General features: G+C 30.6%; 1 protein-coding gene across 1 annotated transcript in view; it reads left to right on the top strand.

Annotated features, from left to right (window-relative positions):
• Positions 1-12,572, top strand: part of LOC149486676 (extracellular serine/threonine protein CG31145) — a 69,791-nt gene that overhangs the window by 41,298 nt on the left and 15,921 nt on the right. The window contains exon 3 of the mRNA XM_089698350.1: positions 7,221-7,559. Within this exon, the coding sequence (XP_089554476.1) occupies positions 7,351-7,559 (209 nt within the window). The 5' untranslated portion in view covers positions 7,221-7,350. The remainder of the gene's footprint in view (positions 1-7,220; positions 7,560-12,572) is intronic.

The following is a 12,572-nucleotide window of genomic DNA, read 5'->3' as shown; positions in this document are numbered from 1 at the left end:
AGCAATAAAAGTTCCCCTTACCGATTTTGACCACGGGAACAATCTTGCCAATTACGCAGGAGATATATTGTAGAGTACAAGGATGCGCGCAAACATATAGAACACGGGAATATCTGTAGTCTTATCATTCCTAAGATTCCACGAATAGGTCCATTATAGAATACAGATATTTTCTAAAATGTATATAAAAAAAATTAATCGCTAAACTTATAGCTAAGCGTAAAGCTCGAGAACGGCTCTACCAATTCTGCGAAACATGAAAACGGGGCTATAGGGCAGAAATAACGTTTGGTGGGGCAGTTAGTCGAATTTAAGTCAGTTAGTTAGTAAAATTTCAACCAGATTTTCCGTTCAAGAACAGCAGACGCTTAATTTTCTTTTAAAATGTATATAAAATAGTCTGATGAATGTAGGTTACTTGAACAATGATGCACGAGTACGAGCGCAAAGACGCAGGAAGCAGTTTGTCATTTAGTTCGCGTCGATTAATTCATAACGAGCGAGTGACATCAACAAAGAGTTGCATTTTATTCATCGTATTTTTATCTAAGAATTAAAATATTACATATTATCTTTTGTTGCGATATATTTTGTTCGGTTTATGTTTATAGTGCTTGTTGCTCACACTATTGGAATATTATTCCTCTTTACATCTTAGGTTTAGAAAAAATTATAATAGTTCTCGATATTAAATCGATGTGTAATGTACCAATTATAATTAAGTGTCTAGTGTTTTTAGTAAAACAATATTCGGTCTAATGTCCTAAAGTTGCAACGGCATTTGTTTATAACGCTTTTAATTTGTAACAGGCTCCAGCGCTCTTTATATTTTAATTTGATAGTTTTAAGTTACCAAATGATATAACCAAGAAGTAACCAATTATTAGCATAGAATGTATCTGAAAAAATCATCAGCAAATAGTTGGCAAACAACGGCACAATGCAATATTTATCTTAATTAGAACGTGGATCTTTTCCAGTTTCAATAATAAGAAATGGTTCTATCACATGCGATATTCAATGTATAAGATCACTTCTGTAGTGAAAAACTGTACCATTTCCCACCGGAGATTTTCCATGTTATTGTTTAGACGCGTTATCTAGCTATTGTTATGTGACACTTTACGTAAACTACGAAGAAATAGTTGTAATTCAATATTTACTGTTTGTAACACAAATAAAATTAGTATCACGTATTGTTATTGTTTTGGTATTGTGTGTGGTATACTGAAATATATTGTGCATATTAAGTAAAAAAGAAAAGGATTGTGCAGAAAAGAAGAAAGAATTGTACAGTGATTTGTATGTACAATATTGAATGACTATAAGTTGAATGTTAATTCAACAATAGTATTGATATGTAATTACTTGATACTATACTTTCGTATTTCTCATTATATATACCTACGCGTATAAACTTAAATATACCCAGTTATATACTTATTATATTGTATAGGAGCTCCTGTCCGCTTTCTTGGTAATAAAAAGAAATAGACTCTAGCACTCAGGAATAATGTAGCGTAATAAGTAAAACCCATACCAAACTGCATTTTCCGTAATTTTGGAGATTACGACCTACATAAAATAAAGAAACAATCTTACTTTGTCCTCTTTTAAATATGAGTAATGATAAGACATTAACAAAAGGCTCGTATCACCATGATAATTAAATATGCTCGTCTTTATAACACAGTGTGTCATCTTCTTGTCGTTGTATTTTTTTGTTCACTTCATTTATCTATAGGTTGACGATATATACTTAATACATTCATTGTTTTCGTCAAAGCCGAAATTATATAAGTGAAAAGTGTAGTCAAAAAGTTGTAAGTATAAGAAATGGGAATGTAGAATTTTGACCACATGGCATTTTAAGTACGTATAAATATCATTCAACACGATAGATATGCGAGTATTGCGTAATTTCCCTATGTGCCAAATACATACAAGTGCTATCAACACATCTCATTAATGACACCAAATCACTGTCCAAATAATGCATGGCGGATTCACGCTTAGCGACTACCGAGTACCGTAGTAGGTATACATTTTATTTATAATATACCACAATAGACCGTCGGCTAATGGAGGCTGTGATCAAGATGTTATCAGAGCTGTAGTTCCTTTGTTTATCTCCGTGTTGAATGAGTAAGGTGATCATTGCATGCTACTATCGTTTATGTAGCCTTAGTGCTTACTCGTTTCATTTTTCATAACACAAAAGGCCGTTTGTTGAAATAGTAATCGAGCGGTAAAATGAAAGCAAAGTGAATTAACTTATTTTGATACATTCTTTGTTGTGAAATAACATAATATGTTAGAACAATACACGAAAAAGCTTCCGAACCATATCACTAGATATAAAACGAAATCTACAGTGAATTAAAAATGCTATGCGATTTTATATCAACAGAAAGAACACTTGGATTCGAAGCTTTAAATTATTGATAAAGCAACCAAAACTATCATTTTGGGAGAATATAATAGAAGTAGTGTGCAAGTCTTAGGCCTTATTTTGTAGGAGTGACGAAAGCGAATGCATTCAATAACATTAATGCACCGCTGCATATGCATACAAGCGAATAATGAAAATTATGAAGTACGTAACGACGATGCTGTATATGTATAATATTATTACAAAGTTTCAATACTATGTAATTTTTCTTTTGCTTAACGCATAATGTTATGTTCTTCGTATGATTCAAATGTTACTTTCATTATGAAGTCAACGATAAATGTTTGCTGTGTACATTACATTATAATATAAAGTCAGTTCCTACAATCTTCGAGGATATGCGATAGGTGTGTCTATTTAAAATGATTATATAATAATTAAAGATACACAGCAAAAAGTAAATTTTACAAACAAGTAAAATATCTATGTTTTGCTACGCATCGTGCTACGTGGATGAACTTGAAAGTGGATGCCTCTGAAAATATCATATAAAATTTGTTGTGATTCATTGCGTTCTGTACAGTTGAAGTATTTTATTTTGAATAAACTTTATAAACTAAAACTAAAAGACGAAACATAATTTTCAGTAATTAAACCAAATGAATGCTAATGTAAATCTGAAAATATACTGCTTTCGATTGTACGACATGCTTCTCAAAGCTCAACGAAAAAGGGGTGCATTATTGTGTTTTGTTGTTTGTATTTGTTTGGAAAAATTGGGATGCAAAATCAGACATTGTTAGCCATATCAAAATATAAAAACGTTCGTCCGATTTCCAATACAATATAAAAACACAAATGCTCCGTCAAAATGTTCGCTGAATTTGTGGAACACACTCGACGTACTTCAGGCTTGCATGCAAACGATACAGAGGAAACAAAAAGACTCCAATTATCCAATTTGTAGCACGATATGAAGCCTTCGTTAATTTGTATAAGTTTCCAGCACACCGACCTTAATTAGTGTCATCGTTGAAATACAATTAAAACAGCCATTTACTCCTAACGATATAAAGTTTATCACTCTTTTTTATCTCCTGCGTTTGATAAGATTGAGGTCGGATAGATGCGGTTGCTGTGTTTTAGACCGCTGGAAAATATGTACATTGTTCTGATTTCGGCGTCATAAGGCTTACTACTGGCTGAAATCAAATTACTTTTTTATAACCCACATAAAAGAATACAGTTTAATCCTGCATTTACTTTATAAAAGCCTTCAAGTATCTTTCAGATTTTTTAATGGAAAATATATTTTAAGAAAAATTACAATAGGATAAATAGGTATTATTATGACAAAATTTTTATCTATTGAAATTATATATTACAGATCTAAAAATAGTTTTTGAAAAAGGAATAAATTTTTATCTTAGCTTTGTTGTTCAGCACGAGCAATTTTTATTTTTATCTACGGAAGAATGCCTAGTGTAAAATTCCCTTTTAAGCGCATATTATGAGTCCAAACTTAAAAACACCTCTTAGTGGTTTTCATAAAAACACCTGTCCGTAAAATTATATGCTCTACCAACCCTTTGGATCATAACAGATTAAAATATTTTACTTCGTCATCATGCTCACAAATATTTGCACACTTCAATCAGTTCAAATGGAGTTTTTTTTTTTCTGTAATATCTGGTTTATACGACCTACATCGCCTACACAAAGGGAGTGAAAGAAATCTATAATATCAAATTATTATTCGCATTTACATTGCCTCCTGGAAACTAGAGAATATGTTTAATAAAATTGGATCATTAATCGCAAATCGCTTCTTTTTCACACTGAACTCTATAAATTCGTATCAAATTTCTAAATTGCTTCATAATTATAGCCATGTATCCATATACTCCTTTTTTTCTTTTTTTTTGCATGTTATATTGTATCTATTGGCTGAACATGTTTGTACTTTATTAATGTTATTGTATCACCATGTTTTAATACAATATTTATAGCAAAATAAATATTTATTTATTCATTTCTGATGAGGTCTATATTTTTAATACTAATTGTGAGTTTTAAGAGGGCATTTCACGTTACGGGACTTAGACGCGGCGAAACAGTAAAACATTTGCCACGTGTAAAGAGAACAAACAACACACATTAATTATATTATAAGAAATGGAACGGCTATATAGTTGAAATGCAAACTTGCTTGGTCCAAGCAATCTAAATCTAAGATCAGAGTGAAGGGAATAACTAAATGATTATTTACTATGTAAATCGTGGGAAAATTTCCAAGACGTGCGTATTGGTTGTAATTACAAAAATTTTGAATATATAGCAATTTAAATAGTTTAAATTTTAAATCAGTTCAATTGTTTTGTTATAGTTTTGAACTATTTAATTAAAATAATTTTAGTTTAACTTGTATTTGAACACAAGAATCTCAATTAATTACAGCTACTATTTAATTTAATATTATACTATAATAGCTATTGAACTTTCTAGCTTTTGTTTGAAATAACGGATAAAGCTTCTACAAAAGTTGCAGGATAATTAAACAACCCATAAATATGCCTTAAATAGACTATAATAATTGTCTACATTTGTATATTATTAAGTTATATTAGTATATTAAACTTTTTTTTAATAAAACTAAAGAGAAATAGCTCAATGATTTATAGCGTCGATAATATCCATTTTATAAACATGTAAAGTAGTTTTTTACAATAACACCTTTTTGTACACAACATTACATTACATTTTCATTTACATTTTCTGCCGTGTATTACTTACATGAATATTACATTGCGTAATATTATTTTATTGCTGGTTTACGATTATATGTAATAGAGCGTATCGCAAACTACTTTGTACCTATCGTGAATCATATATGTAACTACATTAATATTTTTTTTACACTTTTTAGTCCGTACACAAGAATATTTTTCAAATGGGCTCACAAAGACCTATATACAATATACATAGGAATATACTCCTCTGAATTCAATACATCCCAACCTATTTTGAATGTTTTTTTCCTTTCCAAATTTCACGTAGTATTGTGTCAATATTGTAAACGAAATCTCATAAAAATCTTTCTTATCGTTTTAATTACTTGGGTAATATAATAAAATAAATACAAGATTGTTTAAATATTTTGACTTTAACTTATACCAAATATTTATAGTTCTGTTTTTGCTTTTTAAGGACTCTCCTTAAAAAGCAAAAACACAAAAAATACATATTTTAAAATTGAATAGAAATTCCTATTAATTTCCAAGTTTCAACGAAATAAATGTTCAGAGACAGAGCAGCTAGATTATTTATAATCACAATTAATTACTATTACTAAAAAAAACAACAGATTTACCAAAAGCTTGTAGGATTTCATTAAAAGGTAAAGAAACAATCATATCATAGATGTTTATAGGTCGCAGAATTTTCCATATCCTACATCCATTATCCACGTGCTGATATAGACGAATTATTATTTTAATACACATGTATATTATAGAGTAATATTTAGATGTGTTGGTTTTATTTGTGTGCAATTTTACTACAATGTCATGAATCACGACCATGTTTTTCTAGTTATCTATTGCACGCGCACATTACGTGACCTTTCTATTAATTAACACATAAAATGGTTATTTTATTTGATGAGCAAGTACATTTTGCCAAAATAGCATTATTGCAAATATAAAACGTCATAGATTCACTTTATTCACAGGTTCTAATATCCTATATCTATTAGAATGTCACGTAACAAACATTTTCATTACGTTCTCTATTAAATATACTCGTGACTTTATTTGACTTCCTTAAATATCTACTAGGGTATTTATTTGATCTTCAATGATTTAATTTTTTACACAAAATTAAGTTACAAGAAGAATAGTCATATGTTATCACTATTTTATAAATAATCAAATTACTGTAACTGTTTAATTTATTCTCAATGTCTAACTTTCAAAGCACTGATTCAAACTTTTAGCGCTACGCTTCTACAGAAGGACAGATGGCGCCAAATTCATAAGATCCACTATTTCTATAGAACTTAAGATAGAAGTAATAATGTTTAAATATTGATATCAGAAACAGGGAATGTTTAACTTTGACCTCACATTTAGAACAGTCTGACAAACAACAAAGTTTCGTTATAACGAATAAAAATTCCTACACAAAAGTGAGCTATGAATGAAAAGCTTCGTACTTCGTAGCACTAAGAGTAAGCTGTACAACAGACCGTTATTGTGCTAACATTATCCGTTTCCTTGATATTTTAACTCTTTGAACTGGTTTATTATTAAATGTCACGTTTATTATTATTTGATATACCTATTTCAATTCTTCATGTTTGTTAGTTGTGACTGTGGTTGTGACTTGTATTAAAATTAATCTATACCGATTTCGATTGTAAAGAAAATTTTGATATGCGTTGATGTTTCTTTAATTCATTTTTAGACGTATAAAGTTGATGAATATATAAACATCTCAATTCTCGGCTCCATAAAATGTAGAGTCATCTCCTGAATTATAATGACGCCAGCTTGTATTGACTCGTAAAAGAATCCAGATCAAGCCTTTTAAATCCTATTTTTAAACCTTAATTCTAAGGACCTTATATGAACATGATTCTTCCATTTAAATTCTATAAATTTCGTCCTTAAATTTGCTCTACATCACAATATACGTATTTTGCGCATTATATTGGTCCTTATCGCTGAAGATGCTCATCTGGTTGGGCCAGCAGCGAGCAGCGAGCGATACCCCCGTCCCGGGCGCGGGCCGAGTGGCGACCGCAAGCTAATTAGTGATAATGTTGCAGCGTCAGCGGGTGGGCGCGCGCGCGGTGGCGTCGCCGCTGGCGTGTGGCGTGCGCGCGCGACTGTAAACGCTCCCCGACGCCGGACCATGCGCGCAGTGCCGCCACGCCGCGCCGGCCGACCGCGCGCACCATGCTCAATATGAAACTTAAGGAGCGCCTCGCGCTAGCCGTCAGCGCCTTCCTCGTCCTCTTCACGCTGATGCTCATCGTGGACCTCCAGATGGACTATGGCATCTCTGGACACAGAGTCCCGTTGCACGGCAGAGTCAAAATCGGAGATGAAACGGATAAAGGACATTCAGCGTACATCGAATTTCGGAAGCGGTTCCTGCAGAAAAGGTGAGCTGTGTTTGTGTTTTGGTGTTGTTTCTTGTGGTAGAGCTAGTGAAATTAAAAGTTTTAGTAGTAGATAATATTTAAATTTAATGAGGGCTAGTTTAATACCCCGCAATTAATTTAACTTTGAATCAAATTTCCCAAATAGGCATGAATGTATAATAACTTAATAAGCTAATTATATACGATTGCTGTGTACCTACAGACCGTCGTGTTTACAATTTTGTTTAGTTCAAGGAATTATAGCTCTCTGAAGAATATTTCTTTATTAATATACATATGTTATCTCCCGTTATCACATGTTTACCGGTTTGACAGCGTCTTTGAAGATAACATAATTCATAGTTTCTCGATGTGTAAACAAAATTTCCTGTTCTATTAACTAATTGAGATAATTCCAGAGCTAATTATGATTTAATATCTTATTAAATAGCACTAAATTACACTATAATGGCATTTTTGATTTTATATTATAATTTGCTTCGATAGTGACAGCAACAAGTTTTTATAAATTTTTAAATAATGTAGAGCCAGTAATATGACTTGATTCAAAACAGTAAAAATGTTATTAATTATTTTTGGAATTTCCCAAAAGAAAATATGTATTATAAAGATTCTGAATATAACATGCGTCACACAAAGTTTGTTTGTTTTAATTTATTGGGTTACATTCATGTTATACTATTGGATATTAGCTACAATAATATCTAATTGATATCACTAGAACAAACAGCTGTTCAGAAGTATTCTACATTACATATAATATTAAATTGAACTGTGTACAGCCGGGTGATTCCTTATCATAGTGTTAGGTTCATTTCATTTACTCAACATTCACAATATTTATTTAATTTTTCAAATCTTTGATTTTTTGGCTCTTTCTTTGGAAAATTTAATTTTCATTTTTGAAAAGATATCCTGACGATATCTTTTGACTCATTGTACCCATTTACTAAATTTAATAAATACGATTTCAGTTATAATAAAAAAAATCTATTTTAAAGTAAAATAGAGCAACCCATTCATTTATATAACAGGCAACACTCATGCAAAAACAAACATATCGTTAATTAATATTCTACTTGTAACTTTACAATTCAATAAGGAGTGTTAAGTAGTTGTCGGATATAAAGTTTTTATTATGAGTATTTTCCATTCCCTTTTTCTCTTTTAGTTGATTAAGTACTTCTTTGGTTCCCAACGCAAAAATGATAGTTACTGATACTATTTAAATAAAACGAAAACTAATTTTATTCTTGATTAATCAAAAAAATATTTCCTAAAATTCGGCAGAGATAATGATTGTAATTTTGGTCTCTACACTCATCACTATCGAAAATTATCATAAACCCAATATAACATGTTTTCGATACTCTTATCTGTAGATAGCGATATATGTTGAGCGGGAAAAGGTACGCATATAAAAATATTATATGCTACATTTTATTTATATGTATTTGATTTTTTTATACATTTTTCTAAACCAACGTATTTTGAAGGTAAAACATTTTTCTTGAGCAATCTTGTTTAGGTATAAGAATGTGTTGCAATGTGTTATTCTTAAAATATTTTATTTATTTACTCGTCGCTAAAGTTATTTCGCATATAGATCGCATCACGGTACAAGTAATGTTGTGGGTAATGTGTTATTGATTAAACAGAACGTAGCAGATTCATTTCTATGTATATAGAATTAATATATGATATATATATATATTAATTCTAAAGCATCAAATAAGGTATTTAAAAATTCTGATGTCAATATTTAACACATACTTTTTCGTTGATACTTGAATTTGGCCAATCAAAGAAATGCAAACTTATTTATCTCATATATCTTATTGTGAAAATAAACTCCATTGATATAAATAAAAACTCTGCATCAGTGTCATAACATTTTACTATAAAGTATGTATAAGGGGAGATTTGATGTCTCTCTGTTGTTAAATACGGTACTTACATTGGCCGTAATAAAATTCTCTTTTTATTCTTATACTGCTCCAGTCCATGTAAGTTTACATTTGTAGCAGGTAAAATATTTATTTATACATTTTTGTATTAATTAAAAGAAAAAGAGCAATGTTTACAAACTAAATCCATACTAATATTATAAATGCGAAAGTAACTCTGTCTGTCTGTCTGTTACTCAAACACGCCTTAACTACTGAACCAATTTGCATGAAATTTGGTATAGAGATATTTTGATACCCGAGAAAGGACATAGGCTACTTTTTATCCCGGGAAATAGGATAGGTTTTATCCCGGAAATCCCACGGGAACGGGAACTATGCGGGTTTTTCTTTGACTGCGCGGGCGAAGCTGCGGGTGGAAAGCTAGTGTAAAATAAATGTATGAGCGAACACTCTGAGCACATCACTATTCACCACAATAATAAAATTTACCTATTAGTCCCCAAAAAAGCGTTTAATATTAAATTGTACTGGATCTGTATGATGTGACTTACATAGCTCTACATACATTCTTAATGTCTCCGTCTTCGCAATGACATTAGAAATTTTACAAACAGTTCAGCTTCCTACTCTAGGTATATGATAGATATCTACATATACACAAATATGTTTGTTACATCTTCATAATAATCTAAAAAAAATCCATGTAAATGTCATAGCGCAGTGGACACTCGTTTATATGTATATTTATACACTTGCTTTCCGCCCGCATTTTCAAAGAAAAACCCGTTCCCGTAGAATTTCCGGGATAAAACCTATCCTATGTCCTTTCTCGGGTATAAAAATATCTCTATACCAAATTTCATACAAATTGGTTCTGTAGTTAAGGCGTGATTGAGTAACAGACAGACAGACAGAGTTACTTTCGCATTTATAATATTAGTATGGATTTATGCAACATTATGCATATATGTATTTATAAATTTATAATGGATATGATTTTTTTTAATATTGATTTTTGTCATGCAAAATAATTAATTAATCAAAATATGATTTGTATTCAAACAACAAGGACTTAAAATTAGCATCATATTAATATGTCAAATGAAGTTTCTTTATCAAGAATGTTTATAATCGGTACGTTCACTATATTACAAGTATTTTTAATTAATTGGATAAGCTAAGACCAAGGTCTTTGTGATATATCGATACATCGGCTATCGTAGTATGTTTAATGTTTACAAGCCAAAGTGGCAAAAAAGCCATTTCTACCAGCAATTGAAACATACATTTATTAATCTGAGATATATGGAATTTTGTGATATTAAAAATAATATTAAAATGTTTACTATAAAACATGAGTTATATTTTGTAATTTTATAGAAAATGAAATGTAATACGATATTGGACGTGTCTCAATATTTGCTACAACGACACTAATGTTTGCCTTTGAAAGCAATCTGCGGCGATTTTCTATTTACTCACATACCTCAAGAGGTTTTATTGATTAATAATTTTACTCAGTATCCAGGTAAGGCCAAATAATGTGAAACTGTAAACCGTGTTTATTATTTATGTTATTAAATATTTCTTCAAAAGGAATTCATTTTATCTTATAATTAATTAAATATTTTCTAATATCTGCCAGAGTCGTGCAAATATTAGGTATATTAAAAATTATAAAAAAGTGTAGGGCTAGACAAATTCATTAGCATATAACTTACATATTTGAGATTAGCTGCTCTACTTATGAGTTATGACTATGATTATCTTTTACGAACTGAAAAATAAAAATGAAAAACGAATTACGAATATTTCTTCATTAATCTAGCTTAGTACAAAGTTCCGAAGTAAAATTAAATCCCACTAATTAAACTTAATTTAATGACAATAGCGTGATTTTAAATGCTTTATTACTTCTAGCTATTGTTAGCGATATAAAAGTAATGGAGTGGCAAACTCATATTACGTTTACTTTTAAATATTTATCCAGCCGATGCGATGACAAATTAATTAATGCATTGTTCTACAAACAAAAGCTGTCACCGTTTACAACATGAACACAAAGCTGAGGACATTTGCAAACAACCACTTAGGCGTAAACAAGTGAGGCACTAAAGCGAAAGTTAATTTAATTATGTGAAAAATATTTTTCAGCTAGTAGCAAAAGCTGACGCGAGCTTTTGAATAAATGAAAACGTTAGTTCATTGATTTTGTGAACGATAAAACGTGTATTCGTGTTATTGTGCAGGAGTATGTATTGTAAAGTACGAATTTAATAGAGTAAGGCGACGATTTTGGTATCTATAAATCTTGACAAAGAAGTTTAACTTCTGACACGTGTGCTCGGCACACACGCTCATTTTTACTATAACTTGATTATGACTATCACTGAAAGTGTCGAAAGACGTATAGAAAATGTTAAAATAAAATTTTATCAACACTAGCTTCAGATAAATTTGTATCATAATATCAGTAGTACCAAAGTAAGATAAAATGAAATGATAACCGTTAGCGATTAAAGGGCGTAGGACCTAAAATTTAAATTAAGCATGTAATGAGTGCTACATTAATATTCATACTTGTAGATAACGCTGTTCATGCCAACATAATCGTATATTTGTAAAAACGCAAAACTAGGTTGCTGACAAAGGCCTCTACAAAAAATAGTTAACTCGCACTATTATGCTCTTGCGTAAGATATTTAATGCAATTGTACGTGGAAATATTTACCTATCGTATTTCCTTACAAATACGTGCATATAAAATTCATTTAATATTGGTCTTGAATAGCAATTTATATTAATGATGCATATCAATTGATGCACGTATACCTGGAACTCATTCGGGAATAACTCATAACTGTGTTTCAATCGTAATTAATTCTGAACTTTCAGCGAAGGCACAACTTACTTCTTTATTGATAAAGCATATTGTGACCAGTATAGAAGAAATAAATTAATGAATATTTCGTTTGTTAATGTATTGATAACATATAAAATCTATTTTATTGAAGCAGCTAGGTATTGATTGTCGAAGAAAGACGTGTGGTTTTTGTGTCGAGATTAAGATATTCATGTCAAGATATTCAATAGATATCTTTAA

The sequence above is a fragment of the Colias philodice genome, chromosome 8 (genome assembly GCF_061535455.1).
Source record: "Colias philodice isolate Cphi_HAF_F1 chromosome 8, ilColPhil1 Martin Lab GWU primary, whole genome shotgun sequence".
Taxonomy (NCBI): domain Eukaryota; kingdom Metazoa; phylum Arthropoda; class Insecta; order Lepidoptera; family Pieridae; genus Colias; species Colias philodice.
This window is presented reverse-complemented; position numbering and strand designations above follow the sequence as displayed.